We start from the raw sequence: 17,250 nt of genomic DNA, 5'->3' as shown, positions 1-17,250 counted from the left end.
TGTAATGCTGCACAGAATGGAAACAGGTTATTTAAATACATTTACAGCCAATAGTCTTTAATATGGGTAGGTGGTCGGTGTCTCTCGCTGGGGAGCGTTTACTTGAAGAAGCTGCTGGATATCCTGTTTGTGGTTCCCCCGGTGCAATGACTTGAGTTGATCCCGCTGAACTTCAAAATCTGTAGTCAGCTCAGGGCAAGCCTTAGTTGATCTTGCTCTCCTTCCTCATGCAGGGAAAACATGGTGGAAGTCTCCAGGTTTCCGGGTTGTAGCTCAGCAGTCTCTGTAGCAGGCAATGGCTCTGCTACGTCCAATCAATCTGTTTGTCTGCACCAGATTTTTGTCCCCTTTTTCTTTTACTGTGTATTTCAGCATGGCTGAATAATACCTCGGAGCAGGGCTCTCCCTAAGGTGTAGCCCTATGGAGCCAGGCACCCTCCTGACTGGCCCTGTGGCGCTCCTCTTGTGGCAGTCTGCAGGGACTGCTAACGACAGACGCTTTGATCTCGGCACTTCTGGCTCATGCAGCTGGAGTCTCGGAGGAGTAGAGCGGGAGGAGCCCACATCAAAGCTGTCATTCCTGTGTGTTAGGCATACTTCTGGTCCTGATCCACTGAGCATATGAGTCGGCTGCAGCTGCTTAGTGTGGATCTTAATCCTTTTGCAGAAGCTGCAGGGGCTCCTACTTTTAACTCTGGAGGTCCTGGGTTCGGTCCCTGGTGACAATCAAGATGATGTGGCTTGATTGTCTTTTTTGTGATCGCTTTGTGCTTCCTTGGAGAGAAGCTGCAGTGCTAGTTGCACACATGTACATAGTCATCTTAAACTAACAGAGTTAGCAATAGACCTTCTGAGAATCTTTGGTTAAGGTCACTCATACTGTTAAAGGGATGCCCTCAAGCTTAGAAGACCTCAACTTCCAGCCCATCTAATGTTTTTTTTTTAAACACCATATAATGTTGTAGTTTGTTTTTCCAAAATATAAGCCATGCTAGGAACTGCATTCCTGAGCAGTCCTACAATAACAGATCAATGGGTAGGGGCCCCCTGCTTACGCTGCATTCAATCATTATAAACCAGGGTTGGTTGGAAAACCGAAGAAGGAAGATTGGAAATTCATGAATTTCCAATCATTTCCAATTTTTTTTCGAAATTTCTTTTTTTTTTTTTTTTTTTTTTTACATTTTCTGTCCAGCTTTGCTAGATAGAAGTCCCCAATCTCTGGGTGTTTCCACAGAATTCACTTGTACAAATTTGATGAATAAGGAGTGGGACCGTGTTGAATGCCTTTGCTCACGAAGACTCAGAATAGAACCATAATGGAAATCTCTCTGTTTAGGATTACTGCTGAGTGTCACTACAGATATACATGTTGTATTTGTTTTAGCTTGGGAAAGAGGAGCATATTACAGAGAAGACCTCACCTTCAGCGAATAAACAAGGAAAAGATTCAGCAGATTCTGTGGAAAGCGCAAGAAAAGAGAAGGTAAGCTGTGTGTTAACTGGATTTAGTCTCTATTATAAAACGAAGCAACACATGAATTTGTCAGCAAATTTTGCAGACTGAAATATTACACCCCCATTGAATGCCATTTCTCAGACACTCTCAGAGGGGATGTCTAAATTATCTTACCTTGTATTGAACTCTGCTTCTATGGATAGCTTTTGCCTGACAGGGTTTTGAGAGGCTCTTTTTTTAGTTGCTGTATGCCCATATAGATTACTTTTAATTGCTGCTGCCAAGTGCTATGCATGTGAAGAAACGTATGCCTAAAAAGACTACATAACTGTCAAGTGTGTCCAAAAATAGAAGACGCAGTCATTTTGGAGCTACAGCAAAGGAAGGGACAGGAGATGAAGCCTTTCCAGAATGATGGAGTTAAATGTAGTGTAAACAACCTCTTTTTAAATATTTCTCTTTAATTCATAGAATCATAGAATATCAGGGTTGGAAGGGACCTCAGGAGGTCATCTAGTCCAACCCCCTGCTCAAAGCAGGACCAATCCCAACTAAATCATCCCAGCCAGGGCTTTGTCTTTAAATAGGGCTTTAAATAATTTCACTACAAACCTCCTGTTGCAGTAGCACAGAGACATATCCTTGGCAATTCTCCAGCTTCATACCTTTACAGTTATGAGCTGATGGTCAAATGTGAAAGCTGTCAATATCTGTTGCAGTAGAAAATTGATCTCCTGATCCAGAGCAGTCTGTCTACCCTAGGACACTGCCAGGCTTCATATGAAATGACCAAAGAAGAGAGAAACACAGATTTTTCATCTCTTATGTACATAAAATGATTCTGAGAGTTGAAATCTAACTTATTCTAAGTATGTATTAAAAGTAAGCAGGCGTTGTAATTAATATGTGCACTTCAGAAAGCCAATGCTAATGTTTTGGAATGAAGGTCCACTGTCAGATACTGAGTTTATAATTAGCACCATCCTGCGATTTTTATCTGGCATTTATCTGGTGTTCCAGGAGATTAAAATCTTAGCGTAACTCTAAAGGCTAACTTCCTTCAAGGTCTAAGCCAGCTTCTGCCAGCCGAGTCTCTGTCAGAGGGTCCATGGGGAAGGAAGTGACCGCAGTAGGTAGCCACAAGTTTCCTGTCTCTGTAGGAGCTTGAGGTAGTGTGCAGCCAGGCCAAAAAATGACTCTGTTGGTTGGGGATAGGTTGGCCATGGTGATGATGGGGAGTGGACAAATTCAGCACATTCCCCCTGCAGTCTCTGCTGGCAAGGCTCCTATATCCCCAGAGGTGTAGGCAAGTGAATTTCCTCTGGGGTGAAGAAAGATGTATTCAAAGAATTAGGTACAACAGGTTGTGGATTTCTGGGCAGTTGTGGCACTGCTCACATGGTGGTAATTAACACAAGTCTGAGACGGGGAGATTTCAGCTACCCAGAGAGTTATAAAATATCCCCAAAGAAGTGCAATGCTAGAAGCATTTATATGGGCTATGGTAAAGGGGTCTGTGTATATGTAACTGGGGGGGAGCTCTCCTAGTGCTTAAACAAAATTCCTATAGAAAAGCACATGGAGACCCAGAGTTCAGGCATGGAGGACTTTCAGCAAGGATTCCCCACAGTCAAGTCCAAAAAGAACAAAGGGAATGAACTTGGGTGGAGGGATAGCTCAGTGGTTTGAGCATTGACCTGCTAAACCCAGGGTTGTGAGTTCAATCCTTGAGGGGGCCATTTAGGAATCTGGGGGAAAAAATTGGGGATTGGCCCTGCTTTGAGCAGGGGGTTGGACTAGATGAGCTCTTGAGGTCCCTTCCAACCCTGATATTCTGTGAACTTAATTCTTAAGTACCAACTTCATACAATCCTATAATAATGAAGAAATAATAATAGCTTAATTTCTACTACCTAATAAGGCTAGTTCAGAATCCACATACGCTGTCTTCACAATTATACATAAATATAAACAAAAGAAACGAATTAGCTCTGAACAGGTCAGTCCCCACAAACACACAGTGAGAAGTAACTCAGAGTTCCAACAGTTTAGGTTGAGTTTACCTGTCTCAGCTGGAGTCTTTGTTCATCGGCTCTGTACAGTCTGTGAGTCAAAAGCTCTGCAACAATATCATCCCTCCGCTTGCTTGTAGAAATCTCCAACTCGAACCCAGGCAGCCTTTCTCCTCCTCTACTGGACTGTGGAATCACTCAGCTAGTCAGCTAACTAATTAACCAGCCAATCAGTATTAAGTATATAAAACAATAACCCTGTTACAAGAAAAATACAAAACTTAGACTAGCCAGATATAGGTGACTTTCCCCATCATCCCATTTAAATAAGGAAAAAGTTGCTGAACCAAACTGGTAAAGACAATTGAACTAAAACCGTTTGGCTAAAATCAAATCACATTCAAGGTGTGTAACTAAAATGAAAGACATTTGTTTCCCTGCCCAGTTTCCTCTTTTTAAAATTGCCAGGGCTTCCCTGTGTTGGAAAGTTAACAATACCCCTAACCTGCTGTACAGTGCTTCAGAGTTAAGGGAAACCGGCCTGCTTTCTGCTTCCATGGCTAAGCTTCTCCCAACAGGTCACAGGTCCTTTTGTAAAGCAGCTGCCCTGATTACTTGTCCTTAGTGGAGTCTGAGTCCAGCTTCCACACCCATTTCCAGAAACTTCTGGGTGTGGAGTGCTAATTGTGCATCTGCCTAGCAACAGTGACCCAGACACAACTCACTCACTCCTCTCTCCCACTTCTCTCTAAAGAAATCACTCCCTATTAGCGCGTGGATTACATATACACCCCCCGACACATACACAGAGTAAATCAAACCTGATACCACAGTGTACAGTTCCTAGGAATTGTGGACATGGTAAGACATGAGGGATGGCCAGTCCAAAGCATCACTTGTGATCACTAGGCCAAAGCCCATTCCCTAATATTGATGATATATAACTGACATCTTTCCCAACCTGTTTCCCCCTTTGCTGCAGGAGCGAGACTGGGAGAGTGGAAGTGAGATGGAAGGCGAGGCCTGGTATCCAGCTAACATGGAAGAACTGGTCACAGTGGACGAAGTGGGAGAAGACGACTCTATTATGGAGCCAGATATAACCGAACTTGAAGAAATTGTTCCAGTTGATCCAAAAGACAAAGCATGCTCAGAAATGCGTCAGTATGTAACTAGCACATTAGAACTGGAAAATGACCACAGCCAGATAAACAGGAGTGAAGGCGAATCTGCCCAGGAAGCTCCAGAAACGAGCTTCAGATCAGCAAAGGAAAGCAGAGCTGCTTCCGGTGGCTGTCCAAAAGATGATGATGATGATGCAGTTACCGAAGCATCAAGCCTAAATCTGGACACTGAACAGAAGCCAGATGAATCGCAAGAAGACAGAGCTCTTAGGGATTCTAATTATCACAAAAAGGAAGGAAAAATAGAGGAGATCTCTGATATTCACGTAAAGCTGGAGGATGGACAGATACTTTCTGATCAAATGAAAGGAGAGACTCTCCAGCTCTCTGGCACTTTTATGGATCATTACAAGCAGATGGGATCACAAGAAACGGAGAGTAGAGAAGTCTTGGACATGCTTGTAAAAAACTCCAGTGAAGAAACAACCCGTGGAAGCCAACAGTGTCAAGAGACGCGGGGTAACTACTTCTGTGTTTTCTTTTCTGCTGGTGGAGAGCTTTTATCTGTGCAAGATGCATTAGATTTTAATCTCCTGCTAATGAGAATAAATGTTGCTACTAGTGTCAAGATTGTCCTAGGAGCAGCTCAGTAAAAGAGCCCGGCTGCCATGAGAGCCATGTTAATCCTTTAAAGGCTTTTAGTCAAATGGTGTAAAGGAAATACGATAAGCAACTTGCAATAATCAGCTGTAACGGTCACATCTGGGTTCATGTGAGTTGAGCTGAACTCTTGCAGCCCCCTGCTAAGTACTTTGAATTGTCAATGAGAAGAACTACAGTTCCTGCAGGTCAACAAATAACAGAGGGATCTTTTATATATGTCTGGCTCCCACCCATATAAGAAACTCAGGATGGTGTTTCTTACCCACCGTGCAAAAAGATGAAAATAGTTTGTAGGTTGTTATTTCTCTGTCCTTGTTCATGCAAGCACATGACTTTGTGAGGGGACTTGGGTGGGTACTAACCAAGTACTGTTATTTCTTATACATTCCCTCTAATATAACCTGATGTGGCAAGGCACATGGTAACACAAAGCCAGAAAATATTTTAAGAGGGTAAGATTAATCATACCTGCCTATTAAAAACTTTTAACTGTCAGGAAAAATATCTGAGTAAGGACAGCAGTGTCTGGAAGAACTGCAGAATCCAAATCAAGCCCTTTATTCTTAATCCTGCACCTCTGTTGTAATGCTGTAGTGATCTGGGATCTTGAATGGCTCTGTACTTTATCTATAATATATAAGCAATTCACATGTCTGGAACGGGGAGGAAGGATACCTTTCTTACCAGCCTTAATCCCTCCCAATAAATCAACACAATATTTCCCAGACATTAAATCTGCTGCCTGCACAGATTTAACATTTAGATACAGAATAATAGTGTTTGTCAGTATCCTGTAATACTGAGGCATGCATAAAGCATAGCTCCAGTTTTAACACACTCTCTCTAATGAAAGTGGTCAATTTCCAAAATGGAAAAGTTTAAAATATAAACAGAAGAGCAGTAATGAACATGAAATTGTCTCTAGAAGAAAATTTAGTTCATGTGTGGTGTTTTTTATTGGTTAGCTATTGTCAGCTGTACGGTATTAGACATCCAGATTGGGTGGAAATATTCCATTTCCAGGTCATGTTTAACTTCTGGCCTCATTCAGAAAAAGTTTGAAAGGGGATTATAGAAGTTGTCGTACTTCATTAAACTGTTTTCATTCAACGCATTTATTCCTTTGTTAAGTAAATTCTAGGTACCTGGAAATGAAATCTCCTGAATTATCAGAGGTGAAATCTAAAAGAACCCATTCTTCACCATCCTGGGAACAAGAGGATGTTTTCACTGAACTTAGCATTCCTCTAGGTATGTCTAAACATTTAGGTCTCTCTCTGCATGAGACACTGTCCATTGCAATACCTTGACTGTACAAAAGGTGTCACTTTAAGGCTACTTATTGTATTTGTTTCTCAAAACGAATGCAAGGAGAATCAAAAGAAACAGTAAATAACACATGGTTAAATGTTGAAAGAACTGAGATTTTTATTCCGGATTATTTATTATTATTCCAGATAAATTGACTATGCATTCGTTAATGACACTGAACAGCTGAAATATCTGCCATTGGATTCCAAGATCTAAAACATAGGGGGACTGACACATTCATAAACAAATTATCTGGGTTTTGGTAGCAGCATTGCTCAGTGCCAAGGAAATCTTGAGGGCACAGAGATCTCTCAAGTGAGTTCTCTGTATAGTAAGGAGCTTCCAAGCATGTGACGTGAAATATTAGAGTGATTTAGCCCCTGAATGGATTGATTACACTTCACAACCATAGATCATGAACATACAGAATACACTGTGGTGTGATCTAATATAAGGATATTATTGGCACTTGCTAGGAATGACCTATATAACTCAGTTGTGACTTTTACCTTAAGTAAGTTCTGTGGCTATCCCAACCCTTTGTGCTATACCATCATGTATTCTTAATAAATATACATGCATATATTATCTGAGAATGTATAAATACATATAATACCTAAGAGAATGTATGCAGTTTTAAATTGTCATTTTTCACCGTCATTCGTCAGTGTTACAGAATTTGATGTCCTTTCATGAGAACTTGAAAGTAGTAGATCTGGGATTAGCCTTTGTATCTTTATCATTTAGCTAAATTATATTTTTTTCTCTTTGAAAGTAAACCTGTTTTTATCAGGCAACATTTGTCATGTTAATGTGATTCAAAATTGTTTGGTAGGTGTGGAATTTGTGGTGCCCAGAACTGGGTTTTACTGCAAACTTTGTGGACTCTTCTACACGAATGAAGAGACAGCTAAGACGAGCCACTGCAGAAGTACTGTTCACTACAAAAATCTTCAGGTAAAACACGTGTAATTAGTATTAGTCCTGCTTCTACTAATTAATGGATCAGACTGAGTAAAACTCTCTGGTGCTATAAAACGGACTTCCATGGTGCGCACAGAATTCCGTGGCATGGAAATGGACAGTTTAAAATCTTTTAAGCTGACAAATGTATAGAAATGAAATGGTTTGTGCGGTGCTGCTGGCCAACACACTAGCCTATCACCTCTGGATCCCTGTGCTCAAATCATGGCTCACAAATGAAATGAGGTGAGAGGTCCACATCACAAAAATACTAGCACACAATTTGGCCCAGTTGAGTCTCTCCTCTTAAGAGTCCCAAAATTAGGGAACAGTAGGGGTGTTTCAGGTCAGGACTGAAGTGCATTGGCAGTTCTTTCTGGAACAGATAGCACAGAGCCTGCCACCATTACTGATTTCTTAATTTCATGGCAGTTAAATTTGTTACTCTTTCAGAATGTGTATAATTTTCCATGGTAAGTTTCAACTTGAGGAATTTCAAAGCATTATGTGTATGATACAGAAATGATCTGAGGATGGCTTCATATGCCACTGAAATGCAGCCATCTCTGGTGTGGAACATGGCAGCTGTCCAACAGTGCTGCGCAATGCTACATAACAATTGCTAGAAGGCAGTGAAGAAGAATGCCATGTCCTATGTATTTATTAAAAGTAAATCTAAAATCCCAACCCATTGCTCTGGGTATTTTTCCAAATATAAAAGCACACACTAGACAATATCACACTAAGATCATTGGCATATCCAAAAATAAACCAAACCCAACCCTACCTTGGTCACTTTTTAGATATCCACCTGAGAATATCAGCAATCCCTGTTCATAACAGCATCAATATTAACCCTACCTTTGTGCATTCTTCACTCCCATCCCCCCACCCCCCCGCTTGGTGCACCCCCACCCCAAGTACCTGGAAGAGAAGATGGGGCTGTGCAGCTTGTCTGGAACATATTCAGGCCCACCAAGGGGGGAAATCAAGTTCCAGTGTTGAGGATCACTCACAGAAAAGGCCCAGTCTGCTTGTTAAACTGTGATTAGAGAGGGAGGACAGGACGGTCCAGGGGTTAGTGATTAAGGATTGAGGTAAGTGGATATAGAAGAAGGATGGTCTAGGGCACTAGCATACCTGCTTTGGTACCAACTTCCTGTGTGACCTTAGGCAAGTCACTTAGCCTTTCTGTGTCTCAGTTCCCCAACTGAAGATAATAGCATAGTGTGTACACTGCTCCCCCTCACATTAAACATATTAAAGATTACGGTCATGGGGGCTGAATAAGTAAATAAAGCAGATACATTATACTTTAGATTAGATGTTCTCACACTGTGGGTCAGGACCACAAAGTGGGTTGCGAGCCTGTTTTAATGGGGTCGCCAGGGCCAGCATGAGACTTGCTGGGGGCCAGGGATGAAGCCCAAGCCCCACCACCTGGGGCCAAAGCCGAAGCCTGAGGGCTTCAGTGTTGGGCAGCAGGGCTCACGCTTCGGCTTCAGTCCTGGGCGGTGGGGCTCAGATGACAGGCCTCCCCGTCCTTGGGCTTCTCTTGGGTCCCTCTGCCTGGCTCAGGAGGGCTGAGGCTTCGGTCCCCTCTCTTGGGGTTGTGTAGTAATTTCTGTGGTCAGAAGGGGGTCCACATGCAATGAAGTTTGAGAACCGCTGAATTAGATTAATGCCCCACAGTTTTCGAAGCCACTTTCATTCTGGTTTACATATAAATGTCGAGAGGTTTTATGGAATTCATTGTAATGCCTGACTGCCTTCTGTACAGGTTTTGTAGTGAATTTCTGTTTAAACCAAAAAAGTATCTTCTCCCTCTTGCTGCAGTTCTGTGATAAATAGCAGCTGGGGTTTTGGATTGAGATTTTCAAAGCTGAGAAGGGCTTTAGGCGTATGAGGCGGTATTGAAATCAGCAAGGGGGTGTGGCAAAACCCCGAGTCAGCTTTGAAAATTTCAACCATCGTTGGGGAGGCATTAGTTTAAAAAAATCAGCATTGGGTTATATGTTCCATCTATGTGTGCTAGTAATTAAATGTAGTTTATGGTTTTAAAGATAAATTAAACCGACCTTAATGAATTCCATGTCCGTCCAAAGACTGTCGTAGTATTTACTCTTGCCTGCAGCCATGTGGAATTTTGTCCAGTTAGATCAAGACAGAGTGTTGTGTGCGGCGTTTCCCCAGGCCACACCTCTCTATTCAAAATTACAGCAGTGGCAATCATCATGGTATACAATCTAAGAGCAGCTCGAACGATCTTGGCAGGCCACGTTTGGGGTTTAAAAATGGACCAGCCACTGCCCGTTCCCCTCAAAAAAAAAAAAAAAAAAAAAAGGAGGGGGAAGGTTGCCTCTGGAAGCTGAAGAATAATTTTGAGTCACCTCCTGCTAAGCTGCACACATGAAACATAGAGTTTTTTTGCCCTTTCTCTAGAAAATGAAGGCCACATGGTCAGTACTGGGTTTACAATAGGGCCGGGCCCATGCTCAGAAGAGGCCCCGTCGCCTGGACTGTGGGCACTCCACAAGGCCCTGCCCCCACTTGGCCGCTTCGTCCTGAAGCTCCACCCCCAATCACTCCTCTACTCCCCTTCCCCCTCCCCTGCTCGCTCCTCTCCACCCTCTCCATGCCTCACCCCTCTCCACACACCCCCATGTGAGCGGCAGGCAGGGAAGAGGCCAAGCAGGGGTGGGACCTCAGAGCAGAGCATGGATGGAGTGCAGGGGCGGGGCCTTGGGGAGGGCACCAGAGACCACAAAAAGTTAATCCGGCCCTGCACATTGTAAGTTTATGCGGTGTACTGTATAGATCAGGGTTGGGCAAACTACAGCCCATGGGCCGGATTTGGCCCCTCAGGGCTTTGGATCCGACCCGCAGGATTGCCCCCCATGGTGCTGCAGGCCCTGCGCTGCTCTCGGAAGCAGCCGGCACCACGTCCCTGGGGCCCCGCGGGGTGCAGAGGGCTCTGCATGTTGCCCTTGCCTCCAGGCACCACCCCCTGCAGCTCCCATTAGCTGGGAACGGGGAATCGTGGCCAATGGGAGCTTCGGGGGAGGTACCTGGAGGCATGGCAAGGGTAGCGCATGAAGCCCTGTGCCCCCACTCCCCCAGGGGCCACTCAGGGATGTGGTGCCGGCTGCTTCCCAGAGCGGCACTGCATGGGGCCAGGGCAGGCATGCAGGGAGCCTGCCCTGGCCCCGGTGCACGCCGCTGCCACCTCGGAGCCCGAACCCCTCCTGCATCCTGCCCCCCAACTCCCTGCCCTGAGCCCCCTGTTGCACCCTGCACCCCTCCTGCACCCCATTCCCTGCCCTGAGCTTCCTCCCGCAGTCTGCACCCCTGCCCTGAGCTCCCTTCTGCACTCTGCACCCCTCCTGCACCCCAACCCTATTCCCTGAGCCCCCTCATATACCCCGAACCCCTCCTCTGCCCCAATCCCTTGCCCTGAGCCCGTTCCTGCACACCGCACCCCAACCCCCTGCCCCGGCCCTGCATACAATTTCCCCACCCAGATGTGGCCCTCGGCCCAAAAAGTTTGCCTACCCCTGGTATAGATAGTGCAACCGCAGGTCACACGCAAGCACCACTGAAAGGAGAGACACGTAGCCGGTGATAGTGTGCCTGCTGCAGAGTTGCCATGAGAATTCTGTTTTCCCCCCTGGAGCTGTGTTTTTAAATGACCAGTCCTAGACCAGAGCAGTTGTTCGTAGCTAGAGATGTATGTGATTTCTCATCACAGCTGTACATATTCATTAGCACCGTCAGACTATGTTTCAAAAGTTTGAGTAATTGGCATTTGCGTGGCCAGGATTCACAGAAAGGAACATTTTTCCATTTGTTGGATTTATGGTCTCTAATAACACTCAGATCAGTTACTCATGCACACAAGCGTGATTTTATATATATACATAAATCTTTAATAAGACTCCGTCTGTGTGATTATAGAGATATCTCCCATGATTCTGACCAAATTTACTTGTGATGAGGAATTTTTGTTCCCTTCTGCCCCTCATGCTATTCACCTTGGTTGAATCTGAGTATAAAATTTGTGCATGCCACTCTCATGCCCATGTCATTCCACCTTCCATTTTGTGTGCACCTCTGCCACCCAAAGGCATTGCCAGCAGCTTTACTGGCTGCTAATAGATTTTGGGATCGCACTATATTATTGATATTTAGGGCACTTGAACACCATCATAATAAAACAACTCCGTACAGGCAAATACTCCAGCCAGATTGTTAAATTCTATCAGTGATGATTGTTGGCTTCACTTTTCCTTCCACTTAAAATACATAGATTTATATACATCAAAAGGTATGTATCTAAGTCAGATGCTTTGCAAATGTAATGTATGTTTTAAATCATATCTCAGGAACGGCGTCTGCTCTCAATCACACCACTTCAATACCAGTGTAATTCTGTTCACTTCTGTGGCATTACTGCTGATTTACCCCAATGTGAGATCAGAATCGAGCAATCAGCTTCTATTTGCCGGGAGAAAAGATCTAGTAGATTGAGCATGGGACTGGAAGCCAGGATATCCTGAACTGTAGTCCTCCTGGGTCTGCCACTGACTTCCTGGGTGGCATTGAGCAAGTCACTTAACCTCCCTGGCCTTGTCAGCATTAAGGGAATTTGCTGTAGGGGATCTACATTAATACAGATACACCAGTTTACATTTCCTTAGTGTAGACAGAGTGTCTGTGGGTTCTACCTCCCAGGGTTGTTGAGGGCTAGTGACTGCTTTGAAGCTATAAAGCACTCTGTGCTGAGTATTATCAACCTTGCTAATGCCAACTCTGGTTTTCCTTTGGTCACAGAAGTATCTATCCCAACTTGCAGAAGAGAGTCTGAAAATGAACGAAGAAGACAGCACTCTGCCACAGGACGATGCCGGGATTGTTCCCCACTTTGAGAAGAAAAAGCTATGATGTCACTGAACTAGAAGAGTTGTAAATGAGTGAATGCTGACATTTCATTGTTGATCTACATGATGTGGTGATCAGTTTGCACTGTGCAGGAGGAAGGAAAGCACAATAAACAGCATGTTCCATGCATCTATGCCCAGGGGTCATTAAAAACCATAATGCCTGAATAGTTTCCCATGGGGAAGCAGTGCTGGCGTATCTGCAGCTATTCTTTCTCAGACTCTGTGTGTTGGGAGCGGCTTCCTATACTAACTCAGAATTCTCAGGGGTTCTCAGATGCCACACAGTAGGTCGGGCTGAGTATTTAGAAGAATTTAGCATCCTCCAGTGGAAATGATCTGAAAGGAGATGTCCAGAATTAAGCTTTTAACATTAATATATTTTAAGTCACTTCACTCATTAGTGTAGTGAACAATAGGCCTTGTTTAAGAGACCTAAAGCCATTGTGCTAGTACTAACTGTTAAATGGCATAAGGTAAACCCCAGTGGCAACAGGCTATGTGCACCGAGAGCTTGGTGATGATGATCATCATCGTTTTTTAATTTTCGAGGGTTGTCCATGTACTCGATGTTGTACAAGGATAGAAGAAGTCACAGTCCCTATCTCTAGGAGCATACAATTGAAATCGAATACAGGCAGAACAGTTCAGGCTGAAAGTTAATTGCTTCCATTCTTCAGTGCTTTATATCCTGTGAGCTGGATTCTCTTTGGTCATTTCTGTGTTTGGAAATATTCCTTGGGAAAATTCTAAAAGTGTGTCCACTTTGTGTCTTAGATTAAATTCACACAACAAGCTTTATAACTGCTACACGTTTAGTTTATGTAACTTGTAGAATTCTTTATCCATTCTCATTGGGGGGGGGGGGGTTAAAACATGTTTTTCTAATCTTGGCAATCTTGAATTTCCTGGTCTTTATGGAAATAAGCCAGACTCTTAATGTTGTTTTAACAGTTTTTGTATTCATTCCCCTGAATTTTTATGGCAAGTGTAACAACTGTTCACAGAATGCTGCAGTGAGAACACAGGATGCACCAGCCACTATAAATATTATTATATGGCATTGTTTATACTCGGAGTTGTTGCTTAATGTAATGCAAAGTCCCATTGAAATGCACTATTTAGATTTCTGGTTAATTTCAATGGGCTTTGTGTAGCAAAAGTGAATATGTACTAAAACTGCTGCCAGATTTGATCCTGGAATTATGCTTTTACAAAATGCACCGCAAACCATGTCTCCAGGCAAGTGGTAGGAAAATTTTTGAAATTCGGATGAAAAATGGAGAATGGGAGAATTTGTAGATTTTCCCACCCATTCTTTGCCCAGCTCTGATATTGACCATATTAAGGGCCACTGAAACCTCTGGCATTAGATGTTTTACGTAATGCAATAGGACTTTGTGTACAGTAAATAATTTCCCGCCAGAATGGCTTATCCATCACAGCGAGCAACATTAATATTAATAACATTAATAGCAAAATAATGCAAAATGGCCAATCTGCCAAAACTGCTCCCTCAAAAAAACCTGATCCATATCACCTGCACCAGCAGCCATATTCTTCTTTCTCTGAAAATTGTTTCTGCTCAGTATCCTATATCTCCTGGCTGCATTTTGTTGTTTGGCAAGTTCCCTTTCAATTAGATGGTGCAGGCATTCCATTTATGTCAACCAGAGTTGAGTGCAAGCTGCAAATCTTGGATTCATTTTTCTCCAAAGTTCAGGGATTCTGTGGATTCCAGGTTTGGGCTTGGTGCATCAGAGAGAAAGAAAGGAAGAGACAATATTAGGCATAAATCTAAGCTTCACCAGATTTCAGGTGTGACAGGATTTGGGCCCATCTTTTATTTAAAACTTGGCTTTTATTCCTCACTTAATTGAAACAAAAAAATCTTGAAAAGCAAATTCTTCTTGCTACAAGATTTCTTATTACATTTTGATGAGATTTGTTGGGCAAAAATATTATTGCAAAGTGTAAAATCATGAAAAGGGAAGTAAATATTCTGTAGTTACTGTCCAAGGCATAGCGGTTAGGGCAGTGATGCATAGACTGAATGTGAAGAATTACTCTCGTTGCCTTATACGATGGGGGGGGGGGGCAGAAATCACCCCAGATGCAAGCATCTGATTTTTATATCCCAGACTGTTCCTGACCTGGCGCACTCACCAGAGTGGTGGTAGATTTTTAGCTCATATAGTTCCGCTAAAAGTGGATGGGAGGTAGGATTGATAGTGCCCCAAATCCCCACACCTCTAGCAACTTACCTCCAGCCAAACTCCAGTACAAAGAGTATTATTATTATTTATTATTCATTTGTATTGCAGTAGCACCGACAGGCTCCAGCCCCATTGTTCGAAGCACTGTAAGAAAAACTTTCCCAAACCCCAAAGAGCTTACAATCAAAGTTCAAGGTGAGAAACAAAGGTGGATGCAAACAAATGGGGGAAGTAGAAGGTGACAGCGAAACCATTCTGGTCAGAAGGAGTAGAACTACTAAAACTAGCTTCTGTGTTTGCCCATGGGCTCACTGTCAGACTTACATGAGCGATTCAGCTTATTACCCTCAAAATATTAAACGCTAAGGCCCAGATTCACTCCTGTGTTGCACCCCATATATATTTCACCTTGTACTCCCAGGGCTAGTTGCATCAGAAGTACAGGATCCGTCTGAGTCGTGGGTTGGTAGTGGTATCCTGCAGCCACCACCCCAGAAATCTTGCCTGAGGAAGAGTGCTTCAGTTTCCAGCCAGGGCTCCAAAGGTTGGGGGCTTGACAGGCAGCCCAAGAGCCATGCTGAGTCAGCACAACTCTCAAACAGCCAGGATCGCCTTGCCTGTGCTGGCTGGTCCTAATCCCCCCTGAAAAATGGGGGGCACCCCTTTCCATGTGGAGTTTCCTCCTCTGATTGCCTGCAAATCTGGGTTCCACTGGCAGAACCCAAGGGGTGATTCTGGCCTAATTACTGTATTTGGGGTGCAGGGCCAAATGTTTAGAGCCTCCAGAAAGGCATTCACGATGCTTGCACATCAAATCCAGGCATTTTCAGAGGGGATTTGAAAATCAGGCCCCTAAGGACTAACTGCTGACAAAAGAGCACATGAATGTGGCCAAAAAGAGAGCTGTAGTCCTGAGAATTTTATTTTATTTTGCAAAATCCCTACATTCAAAAGCAGTTGAAAAGAACCTCCAAGTCTTAGCATTCAGTCTAACAGTCTGTGCAATCAACTTTCAGCCCAACACATTTAGAGACCTGCTATATAATGTCTTTCCATCAAAACAGCCCATAGTAGCAGTGCTGGCAGGCATTTAACTCCAAGACATCACTCTAATACCTATTCTGCTGAGAAGCAACACACCTGTACAGGTAGCTATTTGCCTCTTTCAACTGCTATAAAATGTGTTGTTTCTCTTTTGACTTGCTATATTTAAAATCTAAGTTGTAGTATTTTTCTAGTCAGCATAGTTCTTCAACAATTTACATTTCTGATTAATATATGGATAGCGCCAGGCAGTCTCAAGTCTAGCCAAAAATTATTTATTATTATTTAAAGAAGAGCTTCCATGATATTTATGAATCATTTCAACATGTCTCAACCAAAGATTTCACAAAGGCTGCAGCCTTTCTGAACAGTGAACATGTTTTATATCTGCTGATCTCAAATAGTCTTTAATGTCACAGTGCAACTTGCTTTCTTCAAGGTAAAAATTTAAAAAAAAATCTAAACATTAGCCCCATAAGACTTAACACATGTTAATATTGGCTTGAACACTAACTTAGTGTCAGGCTGGTTATATTCAGGGTTTTTCTATTCTCTATTAAGGCTGTGATTTGTTTAATTATACTTGAACTGGACCAGACATACTATTTATTGAGCTTATAGAATCTTGTTAATTTAAGTTTTGCCTTGTAAACAATGGGAATTTGTTAGAACTTGTTGAGTTATGTAGGTGGTGTCACCAGTATTAACTGATCTGTGCAACTGATTGCAAAGTGTTTCAGATTGTGTTTCTTAAAAAGGATTTTAATAAAGAGAATTTTAGAGCATAAATAATGGTTGGTAGTTGTGCCAATGTTTTCACAATAACTTGTAGGGAGATTGGTGCCTCTCAGAATTTGGTTCTTTGTAAATATGATTGAAGCCGTTCCTTACCCATCTGCTGCCCCTCCATCTCCCTTCCTACACTTCATCTCCAGACTTACTGAGTGAGCTATCTACAGCTGTTGCCTCTTGAATTCCCCTCTTCCACCTCCATCCTGGATTCTCTTCCACACTTTTTGAAACTGTTCTGATCTCTTTCTAGCCAACTTGCAAGGCATCTACTCCACCTACATCTTGCTTGTCCCATCTGCTGTGTTGATTACACTTGCCTGCTTGATATCTCCTTCCTCGGCTTTCATGACATGGTCTTCTCCCTGGCTTTCCTGCTGTGTCTCTTTGGTTGATCATACTCCCCTCTCCCATTTTCCCTATTGGTTCCACAAGGCTCTATCCTAAATCCCATGGTCCCACCCTCTTCTCTCACGAAACCTACTCTCTGAGTAACCTCACCCACCAGAAATGGGATCCACATGGAAAAATGCTCAATGAAGAATCATAGTTAGTTTAAGGGTAAGTAACCATTCTTTACGATTATCACTATAAATAGTTAAAGAAAGCTGTAAGGACAAAAGCAGTGGGGAAATCTATAAGACTTTCTGTGCTGTTGAAAGAATTGACTTGGAAAAAACAGGACAAATGGGTGGGCTAGGAAGAAGACAGAAAGAGGGAAGCTAAGATGAG

General features: G+C 43.2%; 1 protein-coding gene across 2 annotated transcripts in view; it reads left to right on the top strand.

Moving 5' to 3' along the window:
• Positions 1-16,500, top strand: part of RBM20 (RNA binding motif protein 20) — a 162,873-nt gene extending 146,373 nt beyond the window's left edge. Inside the window, exons 10-14 of one of the 2 annotated variants that reach the window (XM_074959364.1) lie at positions 1,388-1,486; positions 4,454-5,114; positions 6,390-6,509; positions 7,405-7,526; positions 12,363-16,500. In XM_074959364.1, coding sequence (XP_074815465.1) covers positions 1,388-1,486; positions 4,454-5,114; positions 6,390-6,509; positions 7,405-7,526; positions 12,363-12,473 — 1,113 coding nt within the window. In that variant the 3' untranslated portion in view covers positions 12,474-16,500. The remainder of the gene's footprint in view (positions 1-1,387; positions 1,487-4,453; positions 5,115-6,389; positions 6,510-7,404; positions 7,527-12,362) is intronic. The other variant, XM_074959365.1, reaches the window with a different exon arrangement.
• The last annotated feature ends 750 nt before the right edge of the window (positions 16,501-17,250 follow it).

Source organism: Natator depressus, chromosome 7, assembly GCF_965152275.1.
Source record: "Natator depressus isolate rNatDep1 chromosome 7, rNatDep2.hap1, whole genome shotgun sequence".
In the NCBI taxonomy this organism is placed as follows: Eukaryota; Metazoa; Chordata; order Testudines; family Cheloniidae; genus Natator; species Natator depressus.
This window is presented reverse-complemented; position numbering and strand designations above follow the sequence as displayed.